Below are 13,743 nucleotides of genomic sequence, written 5' to 3'. Positions count from 1 at the left end.
CTAATCTGGTAGAAACTTCAACTCAAGGTTAACAATTAGGTTTGAATTAAGATGTTCACCACTTTGTCTTACCACTGATCACAGGAACAGTGGGTATGAGGCAGACATACACAAAATCAGATACCAGTTCTCTTTATTTTGAAAAATAAAGGCATGTGGACAATATCACCAAAGATATGTTCACAATCTGCCCAAAAATCAGCACTGGTCCTGATTAGTCATTATGGCATATGTCAACCACCCTAACCCTAACCCTAACCAACCACCAATCAACCCATTAAAGCCCATTTTATTGATTATAAATTAAAAAGCTGTGGGATTTACATTTACATTTACAGCATTTGGCAGACGCCCTTATCCAGAGCGACGTACATAAGTGCTTAAATCTCTAGCATTGAATACATTAATGCTGGATCACTAAGTTACATACTTACAGTAAGATACCATGAGTTTAAAACATTTGTTCAAAATTACAATGAAAAAGTGTCAAAGGTGTTTTTTTTTTTAAATGCAAAAGATAAGGAAAGAAGTGCTAGTTGAAGTGTTTCCTGAATAAGTAGGTCTTCAACCGCCGCTTGAAAATATCCAGTGACTCAGCTGTCCGGACCTACAAATGTTTTCCCTTTGTGTCAAGAAGATCAGTTACTTCACTTTCTCCATATTCCAAGCTGACACTGTCCTCGTTATGAATAATACTGTCCTGTTCAGATGAATTTACTTCTCCTACATGTTTTATTGTGATGGACTTGTGTCCATGAAGTCTGATGACGTCTTTATTTAATAAATATGTTTATTAGCACTTTATCATTATGCCAAAGTTACATTTAACTTTTTTTTTTACCAAAGTACAAAGAGTGGATCTTGTGCCTGTTTTGGGAAGATATTTTATGATTTTTGTCAAACTATTGTTTATATTTCCAAAAGTAAATGGTGATAACTAATTATTTTCTACTCTCCTAGATGACACAAATGCTTGTTCATAAGCATCTAAAATGTGAATACATTATCTACAGCCAGTAACATTCTGTGTAAGGTTATGCCAACAGAAGTAAATATGTTTGAAAGCCATCAGTTGTTCTTTCGGCTGCTCTCTGTCTCCATAGCTGCTTGTCTGGTCCGCATACTCGATTTGGCACAGGTTTTTGTGCAAATGCCCTTCCTGACGAAACCTTTCCATTTTATCCGTGTTTAGGACAGGCCACAGCAATGAGAGCATGGGCTCTTGCTGCTGGACAACCAGGAGACACTGAAAGCCAACAGTTTCCTGAATAATTTGCAGCCATAAATTAATTAATTTCTTTATACTGATAAATCAATTTCCATTCTGCTGGCGAATTGATACACCAGTGTACTGTTAAAAAATAGTTAAAGAAAAGAAAATAGAGACAAGAAAAAACCACGGATCTGTCTTTATGATAATGTCAAAGCAGTACTTATAACTATATATATGTGTATATATATATATATATATATATATATATATTTATTTATATAGAACATATTATAGGTTTGATAGACACAATAAATAAGATAAACTCAATCAGTTGTGATAGAATAACCTAAAATATGAAATGACCCTGTTCTAGTTTTCCAGGAAAAACTTCCCCTAGTATTTTTTCAAACAGATCATGCAGAATGTCTTGAAGGCAAGATGTTTTTAATGCTAGAGAAAAAAATCACAGGACACTGAAAATAGTCTTCATCAACTCCTCTTCAAGTCTCTCCCTCATCCTCACAAAGAGCCAAAATGTGGAGTATTGAAATACCGGTAAGTTCATGTATTTCCACTTAATTCTGACAAGGCGATATTTAGTTTGCTTACTTTTTTATGATTAGATTAAAAATGACATGCTTTTTGTATTCTTTGGTGCACTATTTAATGGTAAGCTAATGCTGTGATTGGCTGTAAAGCATAGTGATGGGGTAGTGTGTAGGCCAACTGGCAGGACAGACCACTAGGAAATCTACAAGCATTTCAAACAGCCAGTTCAACTCTGCCTGTAACACACGTTGCCAAGGTCAACATGTCATTCCTCTTAATAAAGGGTGAAATCAGGTACTGGTTTGGGCATCACTGCTGTTCAGGATCTTCACCCAAAACACAACTGACAAATTTGGGCCTGGTACCATACAGCAAGTCAGACTAGTACTGACATTTTTCTATGACGATAAACTTTGACAAACAGCATGGTAACTCATATACAGTGGTAGAATTTGATTAGAAAGACGAAGTAGCGAACAAGCAAAAAAAAAAAAAAAAAAACCTCCGTTAATGTGCTTCTAAGCGCTTGACCATCTGTCCTGAAAGCAGCACAAGGTGAGGTGTGTTTTGAGTGCCAAGGAGGGAGACGTGTGAGCTGGCCAAGGTTATGCTTATTAAAGTGAAGAGAAAAACAATTAGAGGAACAGCATTCCAATCTCACACACCACAGTGGTCTGGACTTCCTGTGAAATTTAATCTAAAGGTCCTTCTGGTGCGGATCTCACTGATAGGGAGGGAGATTCAGTGTTACCTGTATCTTATTACTCGTGGCTACATCAGCGATGCAGCTTTCCATTAAAAAAGTACCACAGTGAGCAACCATACAGAGATAAATCCTGACAAGTAACATACAATGTCTTTATAGTGCTTAGCCTTGAGTGCTGGAGAATTCTCTATTCCTATTGGTCATAAGGGGTTGATGAATTTTCTATTAAAGCAGCTCTGACAGTAGTCCTGGCTGCAGTTAAATGATTTATGGTTTTAAATGAAGGCGCTTGATTTAATGTGCCATTGTTTCTTTAGCAACAGCTCATTCATAGGGACTTCTGCATTCTGCTTCTGTGATCTACATAACATAAAGGTTAATAACAAACAGATCCGAAAATTATTTATTATTATATTATTTATCAAAGAAAATATCTTTGTAACAGTTTTAAAATTTTTATAAAAATTTTTTTAATTTGATGGGAAAGTCTACGGAATACAGGACTTTCTGGTTTATTATTTATTGCATTTTTTTGCCAGATTAACTCCAAGAAAGAACATAGAAAGACCGAGGCTAGCTGTTTTCTTTTTCAGTCGCTTTTCTTTGTAGCTGCTATAATCTAAATGATTAAAGGAAATAACTTCTCTCAAGGACGTTCTACAACATTGAAAGTAACAACATGGTCAACAAATAACAAAAAAGAATCATTAACAAATACTTCAGAGCTCAGTCCTGCTGTGTCCTCTTTACATATGACCCTATTTCACAGTGTTAAAACATTCTATCTGGAGCCTGGTATACAACTGATATCCACTGCACATGAATGATAAAACACTTTTTAAAAGCATAATGTTTACATTACAGTGTCGATCTTATCACAAATAATAGTAATTATGGTCTTTTGTAAACCTGGACATTTTCCAGTCAAAGTATACGTTTATACAGGAGTTTAAAGTAAGCAAGGCTGTTCGTGATTTTCTTCCCAGGGGAGCTATCCCTCCCATCGTAAACATATCATAGCCACAGCCAGAGGATGTCCTCTTTACTTTGGTGATACCGTGCCACCCATTTCAACCTGCAGAGTTCCATTAGAGCATAAAGGATATGTGTTGGGTTATGTAGCTTCAGTGATAGGACGTTTATCTGATAAAACTGTTACAATAGCTAGCACAGCCTCCAGCGAACATGCACAGCATTCCACAAACACAGGAAATGAAAACTAAAAGATAAAACTAAAAAGACATAAGCGAATACAGGGAGTGATCCACTAAAATACAGTAGATTGTTGTGACTTAAAACCTTTTTTTTTCTTCATTTTGAAAGGTCAGTTCCTTGTAATTATTTTTCCATTAATCCTCCTGTGCCAACAACATTCCATACCAAATGGTCATTAATGTCCTGCCTGACCCAAATAGCCAATGAAAATGTTTTCTCTTTCCAAGAACACTTCCTCGACGTCACACCAGAGTAGCAAGCCAAGGTCGCAGAGGCTGCTAGTCTTCTCTGTAGCTTTGCAACCCTAAAAACACACCAGTGAATCAAGACACTGAATACTTCTGGAGCTACAAACTAGGTTCAAGGCAACAACTAATTTCTTTGGCAACTGTGGTAAAACTAATAATTGTTAAGAGTTTGAGGACTTTGAGGCAACACAACATTAAATCAAGCTCCTCTGCCAAGTGACATGTGGGACAGTTCTTCTGTTAGCACTGATTTTAGCCATGAATGCAATGAAAACATGAAAACTAAACTTTTTTTTCTAAAAAGAAAAAAAAAGAAAGAAAACAAAACAAAATGAAACAAAACAAAAAAATAATTTGACCCCACATTAAATATATCAGGACAAACAGTCAAACATCCTCAGCCACTTGTCAAGTATTGGGAGGCAGATACAATTGCAGGTATTTATTAAAGAAAACACAAACTAAAGAAAAAAAAGCACAGATCATTAACTTACAAAAAAATAAAAATAGAATGAAAGCAAGAGCAACATCGTATAATTAACAGACAAAGTCTAAGCATAAGCAAGTTGAAACATGACAACGTATGACGTATGACAAAGGCTAAACAAGGAACCTGTTTCCCCACCTGGAACTTAAACAGGGTTACTAATTAGTGCAACATTAAACAGGCGCAAGTATTCTATGAGCATCGCTATAATGTGTAATGTGCTGGGGATGTGTCAGGATTCAGCCCGGACTTTTTGGCCATGTGCCTTTGTTATTGTTCCTTGTCACTTGTCTTCGTCTGCTCCTCCCTGTCGTCACACCTGATCCATTTTGTGTCAGCATTGTCTTTTATATTTAAGTGAGCCGCGTTGCCGATGGCAGCGTGGAATCATTAGTTACGTTTACCCCTTCGTTATGTCTAGTCATTGTTAAGTGTCGTCATTTGCATTGTTTTAGTTATCGTCATTTACTGTCTTTGCATTCATTATTTATTAAACCCCTTTCATTTGAAGCTATCCTGCATACGGGTCTGTCTCCTTCCGTCCTGGTTGTGACAGGTTGATGGGTAGTGTGGTTCTTGTCAGCCAGATTGTGTCTTAAACTATCAGTGATGGCTTCCTGGCTGGACGTTTCTTCATAATGCTGTTGACTGTTATTTCATTGTGCTCAGGTTTTCACCATTATTATTATTATTATTATTATTACTTTACACTGTCACATATTACACAGCATGTACATGCACTATGAGACATGGCTATGCATGTGTATTAACTTGCCACTCAATTATCAGATTAATCTGAATAAATTAGAGTTAGATTTTTCCTCTGTGTAGCTTGCAAGAGTTTTTAATCCTCCAATTCCCAAAAGATTGCATCCAGTTGTTTTATGTTTGCAATAATATAGAAAATTCACAAAGGCAATTCAATCTAAAATTGCACAAATTGAATTGTTGCATCACGATTTTAAAAAATAAGGAGCTCAACAGCTGGTGCCTATTCGCTCCAAGTTGATGAAGGTAAAGTCCCTGACATTTGAAGATTATGTCTCTTATGTCACACATACAGTACAGAACGTGAATTATTATATGGTCTCATTTTAAGCAGCCACAAGATTATAATTACTTTAGCAAAACCCTATTGTTTACGTTGGAAGGAAAAACATTTTCATATTTGTTGACTCAGATATTATGAAGTGATTAATAATAATTCTTCAATTGAAAGATTAAATGAAGAGAGCCTTTATGCATTCATTTCATGACGAGAATAGAAAGCCCAAACTTTTGTTAGGGAAAACAATGCAAATGCAATTAGAAGAATACAAACGAAAGTGTAATCTGTCAAGAATAAACAACATTGTGTGACTTTAAACAAAAAAGACAATGAAATAAAAATAAATTTAGCAAGGCAGTGAAGGATCTCTGAAGCTTAAATTGTATGTCTCTTTAATCCAGTGAATAAAAATTCAGTAAAATGTGAGGGTTAAAGCTACGTGGGTGACGACATATATTTCAGCACAGTAAAATGCCATTAACTCAGTGAGCATGTTAGCCAAATTCCTTTAGATTCTTCTGAGACACAATCTAAAGATAGTGTAAATATAACGTGAACCCTTCAACATTATGAGTGTTATCAAAGACGATTGATGCACTTCTGTGCACTTCTGTGCTTCAGTGCTGTTACAGTACATTAGAGCTAAGCAGCTAATAGCTATGAACAATAATTTTTTCGCATCAATCATGTGCAATCATGTAAAGATTACGTAACACAAATGGGTGACGAATGGATTTAGGAAGCAGCTGGACTGTTCCTAAGTGGGTCTCTTAAAGCTGTGTAAAAGGGTCAGGTCACACAGATGTCAGACCTTCCCCTGCATGTGCGTCATACGCTTTTCCCATCTGTTCTTCTTCACTATTTTCATATCCATGCAAGAGCCCCTGTTTTAGTGCCAGATGTATGGAACCATGTTTGCTGCCATTGAAATTTTCAGGATATGCCAGGTGATGTTTTATGATACTACGAGTACTCTGAGGTAACAGGACACAATAACCATAGGAACGAGTTGCAGATATGAAACACATAAGAAGGGATACTTTGTTTATAATAAAGTGGCCTTGCTTTGGTTGACAAAGATGTAAAACAGCAGGTAAAAGACCGTCATACATAATTAGACACTTACAGAATCCTCAGATTTGTGGCTTACAGGACCTTCATTTAAGAAATCATCAGGGAGGTCGTCACGGCGCCTCAGGGTGAACTCTCGGATGAAAACAGCTTCTCCATCACTAGCATACACCCATACCTGAGAAAAACAAAAACCGTTATTATTGTACAATCATGGCATGTCTTTAATCATGTCTTTATGTATTTTAAATTTTCCATGGTGGAGCCACTGACTGAGAGAGAAGGATTACTTTTCTGAGGAAATTATGAGAAACAGGTAAAAAAAAAAGTACAGAGAAATAAACACTACAACTTCATGTCTCAGATCCATTAGGGCTTAAAAAATATTTGTCCAGTGCCCGTTATTGACTATGAAAACAATGTGGATTATCCATTAAAGTCAAAGATCCCTGTTTTTGTCTGCAGTTTAGCACAAGTACAGTGTATTATTGCTAGCATTTCATGCACATTAAAATGGATTTTCAAGCTGTTTGCTTGACTAAACGGTTTATGTTATGTGGTTAGCCCCTGCTGTGTTGGGTGTCCCTTTTGTGTTTGTAAAAACTTCCCGTATTAGAATTCACACCAGGGGAGAGCTTGGACAGGGCCCATTACCAACAGCAATCGCTCTCAAAGATGCACAAGCTCATGGACTTCAGCCTCAGCTGCTCTCCTAGGGCCATAAACGCCCCATAATGAGGGGGTCAGTTGTGAGCCTTGGAGGGTTCGTGCCAAGCTGGTGATGGTGGGGGCTACATGGGGCAAGTAGGGGTTCCTGCTAAAGAGCGTCTCCAGTGTATATGAGCCAAAGAAGCCTGAGTAAGAATAACAAATCAAATATGTGCTAATTCTTGAAGCTTAACACTATTTGGCTAGCAATGGATTCTGTATTTACCAAACAGTTTGACTGGCAAGGAGCAGTGGTTGCTCAGTTTTGTAAAAAAAAAATTCACAGAACTTTAATCTGCCACTACTACTTTTGATAAAATCACCCAGCAACTAAAAACATGTATGATGTATTACATTTGCACTATAACCCATTAGTGCACAAAAGGAGGGGTTAAGATCGAAAATCGGTAAAAAAATCTTTTTTTACTATCAATTTTACTGTTTTCATTGTAATAGTATAATAGGAATTTACATTATGTAATTATTGGAGTTACATAATAGTAGAATTTTAAGTAACTATAGTCAAGCTTTCTATTACAAAACTAAAAAAATCAGAGATTTTTACTTAGGGTAGAATAAACATTCCTGGTTAATGAAGCGTCACTTTGCATTATAAAATCTCACCAGTTTATCTCTGTTCATATACAAAGATCTACAGGACAGGTGGGGAAATTCATTTTCTAAATTTCTAAATGTTCATCCACAACATGATTACTACTGTACAGAATTAGTAAAATGATTCATTTTGGTACAGCAGAATACTTTTACAATAGATTCGTGCTTTAAGTAAAGCCTGTAAGCCTGTGCAATTTGCTATAGGAAACTAGATAAGCTTGTTACAAACCAATGTATCTTACTGGTATTCAGGTTGTGCCAAGACACACAATGGTGTGTAAGCTATTGTCTCACTATTTATAATACACCTGCATGCAGAAGTACTGTAAGACAATTGTATTGTAACACTGTTATAAATTACAACAAGGCTTCTTTTCTTTTTCTTTTCAGTTATATTATGAAAATTTCTTGAATTAAAAGTTAGACTTATTATTATAAGAATTATTAACATAATGAATAAACCTGTAAGGCAATACCAATAATTAAGCTAATAAATTAGAATCATATGATTTAATAAACCAGAGGCAATCAAAAAAACAAAATTAAATGGTGGTCAACTGGTTAATTTTATCTAACAGAACTGTAATTGTGTCCTATACTTATACGGGCTTTACAGTGCATCTCATCTGATAGGGAGACCATTTCTGTTCCTCCTGCTTTGTATACAATGGTATTTAGTAAATGTATAGTGGGTGTACAAGAGATATACAAAAAGGCCCATCATCACAATGCAATATAGGCAAACAGTCTTAAGCTTATGGTATATAAAGTTTTTTATACATCAATGTATATCCTTTGCCCCATCTTCTATACATTAATAAAGGAAAAGCTACTGTGGGCTTGTGGCTATTATATTACATATCTTCTATACTCTATTGTATCATGATTTGGTATAATGTACCTGGTAGGTCTATATTTACCCTGCCTTGTCATTAATAGTCCCAGGTGTTCATTATGTAACTGTGTATTAACAACCCTTAATCCTCTGTGTGACATTGCCTATAGGATGTTTAATCCTTTAATTCAATAGTTTTTCATCTTGAACCTGTGTCTGTGCTACACAATGTACTTACTGCAAAATCTAAACTATATTTTGTTCATATGTAACAATGTCGGAGTCATTATAGCATTTTCATTTCTCTGGAAGTCATCTCAGTGAGCAATGTAATGTGTACAGTCCAAAAATGCCAAAAGCACACAATGTATGGTTAATGGTAAAGAGTAGAAGTAATGCAAACCATCTCTGGATATGCTTTATATTGGTCAATCATAGACTGCTCATTTAAAATGATTTTATTCAAAAAACACCTATGACTCAGTAAGCAACATAAGACAATTATGTTGGTATAAATTTGCACAGCATTTTTGCACAAATAACTTCAAGATAACCAAGAAACTGCACATTTTACTGAAGAATGAAAAAAAAAAACAAGGTATGATTCTTTGAACATTACCTGTCTCTAGCTGTCTACATCAAAGAAGAGCATGGATGAACACAGTAAATGCTTGTCAGACAAACTTACATGCAACATCAAAAGACTTTCCTAAGCAGGCCTTCATGTGCCAGATAATATTTTTTTAGTCATTCGGTCAGCCAAGCACTACTGAAAGTTTGAATTTTGGGCAAATTGCCAATTTTCAACAGAACATAACTCCGAGGCGTTGTTGAAATTAAAGCCTAGGCTTTATCGCATTCTTGGCTGCAAGATCACATTCAACAACTTTGAACTGCTGGTTTTCTTGCGATGTCCTGAAAAGCTTGAACCCTTAAGCAATTACTGCCTATTGTATAAGCCATGTTTGTGAGACTGATACCCGTGAACCGAAAATAGGACAAAATGTTGGACTGGCCTCTACTAAAGGCACTGGCAGGAGCACATAGGAACTGTCAACAAGGCCTAGTAAAACATCAGACTATAGACACCAGATAGAAATAATTGGTTGGAGTGAAATGTTTCCCTAATGTGCTGCAGCAGAAAACCAAAAAGCATTTTTGACACCCAACTGCAGTGTGTATTTTGGGTAAAAGTCAATCATGAAATGATTTCCTGGACAAAACTAAGCCATACAGATTCAGCTTCTGAATATTCCTTTCTGAACAAATTCTTCAAGGTCCTAGACACAATCCTTCCAGTGATAAGACAGAAAAGGGTGCCATAAAGCCTCATCCTAGGAAACTCCACAGTTTATCCGTATCATACCTTACTATCAATCAGAGCACGTTTATCCAAAAAAAAACAAAAAACAAGCAGCTGAGTGAAACCTGGCTGAACTAAAACCTAGTGCAGCATAGAGCCAAATGTTTTCTGAAATGTTAAAGAAAAATTTATCAAATTCCCTTCTTAACATCCTGCTTAAGAAAACAATCCAGCTGTTAAAATCAGCTGTCATGGGGCCTGTACTCCCATTGTACCTAGACATTAAGTGCTGGCAGAAATCTCTTCTCTTAAGTCAACAACACTTTCCCTGGAAGACTATGTTCTTCTGTTGCGCTTCCGTTATGTCATCATTATAAACTTTCTGTTAATGAATACCGCAAGATTATATTATTAGAAGCTACTATCAACCTTCTAGGTAATCAGACTAAAAAAAATATTATAACAATCTGCCTGACTGTTTGGACAGTTTTCTTCAAACAGACACGTTTCAATAAGCAGTTAAATGAAGGTTAATCATGCATATCTGTAATCTGGACATGAATGGACTTGTGTGTCAGAACTGACTCCTGTTTCTGGAAGTGTCTTAGCTTATTCATACCTTTAGAAGATCTGGAAGATCTCCACTAGTACAAGTAGACAGTGAAGCACTTCTGTAAGTCCATAAATGTACCATAAATGTAAACACTTGTTATTCCAAGCTTTAAACAGAGGTAGCTTTAAGGGTGGTCACTTACAGAGTGTAAATACTTTCCATATATGAAGCACATTAGCAAATATGTCCACTATGTCCACATATGAAGCAAATATTTCTGGAAAGGAATACATCATAATACAAAACAACTTCACTAATGGCATTCATCTTCAGAAACGTACAGTAACAGGGCCCACAGAGTGAGAGAGAGAGAGAGAGAGAAAGAGAGAGAGAGAGAGAGAGAGAGAGAGAGAGAGAGATGTGTGATTCTATCTTTGGCAGCAAGATAGAATTTTAAATTGCATACAAGATTGGTGCCTTGAGAGAAAGAAAGTGATCCCAGGTCACAGGAAGCCTACAGAAGAACACAATCAGAAATAATAATACCAACCTGATATTATAATTTGCCTTTCCTGGAGGGAGGTTCCAGGTACTAAAGCATAAAGCAGAGGGAAATGAAAAGGAGAACCACATATATTCAGTGAAATCCCAAACTGGGCTTCTGTTTCATCCATAGCCTCCTAAGATTTATAAGATATCTTCCACTGTTTTGATAACAGGGTGCTCTTTTCCTCCTTGCTCCTGACTGTATGAAATGAAACAGGAAGAGGTATTTGGCTAATCTCCTTCTAAAGGGATCAGTGCAAGGTTTCTTTTAATGCTTGAGTGATGAGGAATTCTTGAATGATGTGCACTGATGTGTCACTTGTCTTTTGTTCCTTTTTCTTTCTTTTGAACTCTTTGTGCTTTTTCTTATTAGATATCTCTATTTTTTCCCCCCAAGTGTTGGAGCGCATTCCTAAGGGGAAACGGTCACAGCAGTATGTTTTCCATTCTCATGCTATGTGGTTATATGCTGCAATCTCACGTCATGATGAATAGGATGACATTCCAGACAAAAGTGGCAATATATACAGTACTTGATACAGTAAATTGGGTCTAGGGCACCAGAGATTAAAACATGAATAAAGACATGTGTCTCTGGGGAATTACGTACTTGTTTGCTTGCTTGACATAACAATATACATTTTGCTGTTTAGGGGTAACAGTTTAGTAAGGAGTGTAGGGAGAAGCCATGGTTCTGAGAGAAATCGACATTCACGGATTCCTGATATGTTTGTTTTTGTGTGTTTGTGCTTACCCTGGACTTTCATGTTAAACCCATGTTTCCTTTGCAAGCTTTAGCTTTGCTGAAAGAGAAGTAGAAAGCAAGAAAGTCAGTAAGCTAATGTAATAAACCCAGAGTATGTGGAGAGAAAGAAAAAAGAAAGAAAGGAAGGAACTGTCACAGCCTTGGACAAATTCCTAATGCTGATCTCTACAATCCTCCATCGCCCTCTGCTATTTCAAAAGGTCTTAAAATAAGACATTTGTCTCCCTCTCCAGACTAACTGTCTGTGTTAGAAATAATTTATCTTTTTTTCTTCCCATACCTTTTATAGCACAGGCATCTCGATCTTATGGCCAAGTTATGTAAAACAAGCCTGCATGAGATCTGAGGATACCTTGCATGGTGCCAGTCTGACAAAAGTAGCCATGACAGCGTTGAATCCTTTCCCTCTTATGGAAATATGAAGCCACATGATCTTGACAAAGCATGAAGAGAGAGGTGACAACTTGAAGTGGTGATTTAGATGTCTATTGCTTTCCGGCCTATGACTACCTCACAGTCCATTTATCTTCTGCTGTTTAACGGTTAACATTCCTGAAAGCCTTTTGGACTGTAAACCAACTCTGCCATGCAGACCTCAAAGTGTAGGACTGTTCCCTTGCAGCCTTTACTGCTGACAGTTGCAGCAGTTGATTTAGATGGTCATAAAATTCAACTACTGTTTAATGCTGGTATACGGTATATCCCTCCTAATAGGCTTGGGATCAACTTCATCCCAAATTATAGTTTAACATCATTTATATGTAATTAGAATTGTCATCCTGTAACCTTTTTACGGTGACTTATTTTAAAGCGTTTAATTTTTTTTTTTTTTTTTTTAGAAATCTGCTTTTTAGATACAGCGGTTGAGTATGAATCTTTTAATGTTATAGGAACACAAAGTCATTTGTAGGTACATGACTCTATAATAATCATATAATACTATAGGCTAGGGGGCTCCTTTGAAAAGTTTCTACAAATCAACATACAACTTTATCTGACAAAAACTTGGATAAAGATGTAGTAAAAATCTGAAAGTATGACTTTTATTTTCAATCTTACAAAACAAGAGCATATTGACATGGGTCATATTTGACATACGTCAAATAATTGTGCCAACTGTTCAGTAAACTATTTCCTTTTCACGTCTTCACTCACCACTATTATATGTCTGTGCTCAAGCGTCTTGCTTTCGCTTCAGTGTAATTCTTTTACATCCTTGTGAAGTCTTCCTGTGCTTTAGCAGTCATTTGTCACATACAATCCCTCAACTCCAAAATGTCTCCTACAAAATTTAGGGAAATGTCACTCTGACAAAATACAAACTATATGAAATCTGATTAAATTGTCTTGCAGAAATGAACCCAATATTACTTTAAACAAAACTTGTCTTAGCTGACAAGTAAATCATCTAATTCGAAAGTCAGGAATGGTGTTTCTAGATTTGTATAGTCTTTTCAAAGTTAGACGTATCTCTAAACTAAAATCACTGCTAAAACAAAAACATGACCTAGTAGTGTTGTGTTTAGACCAATCCGATGTTCTTCACTTGTTCAGGTGTACAGCACACTTTTCCAGAAGGCAAAAGAGCTTTAAATAAACATTCCATCAATTGTGCAAGCAGACTGGTTTGTTGTTCAAACATTTCTGTTTAAAGCTATTGGGAAGTTGCCAAGAGCAATGTAAAGGGCTGGACCTCAATTACAACGACACAATGATATGACGTCAATGGTTAAGGGCAGAGCTTTAAGATCTTTTCTAAGACATTACAATTAAATTATATATGTAATTCACCACATTCACTCATAGGAGTAATTACGGCATGCATTCAGTTATTTTACGAGTTGATTATACCACGTTTGACAAGCTTCTGTGCAAAGTTC

The 13,743-nt window shown here is 36.3% G+C and overlaps 1 protein-coding gene across 5 annotated transcripts in view; it reads right to left on the bottom strand.

The window, feature by feature from the left end:
• The window catches only part of LOC132848553 (ADAMTS-like protein 1), a 102,865-nt gene that overhangs the window by 57,043 nt on the left and 32,079 nt on the right, over window positions 1–13,743 (bottom strand). For 4 of the 5 annotated variants that reach the window (XR_009648742.1, XM_060874374.1, XM_060874373.1 and 1 more), the window contains exon 2: window positions 6,593–6,715. Coding sequence is in view for 4 of the 5 variants with exons in the window: in XM_060874374.1 (XP_060730357.1) it covers window positions 6,593–6,715 (123 nt within the window). In the remaining variant the exon portion in view is untranslated. Of the gene's footprint in view, window positions 1–6,592; window positions 6,716–10,617; window positions 10,643–10,753; window positions 10,814–13,743 lie in introns of those variants that run through there. The other variant, XM_060874371.1, reaches the window with a different exon arrangement.

This window comes from Tachysurus vachellii, chromosome 7, assembly GCF_030014155.1.
Source record: "Tachysurus vachellii isolate PV-2020 chromosome 7, HZAU_Pvac_v1, whole genome shotgun sequence".
NCBI lineage: Eukaryota > Metazoa > Chordata > Actinopteri > Siluriformes > Bagridae > Tachysurus > Tachysurus vachellii.
Note: the sequence above shows the minus strand (reverse complement) of the source record. Positions and strands in the feature narration are given on the sequence as shown.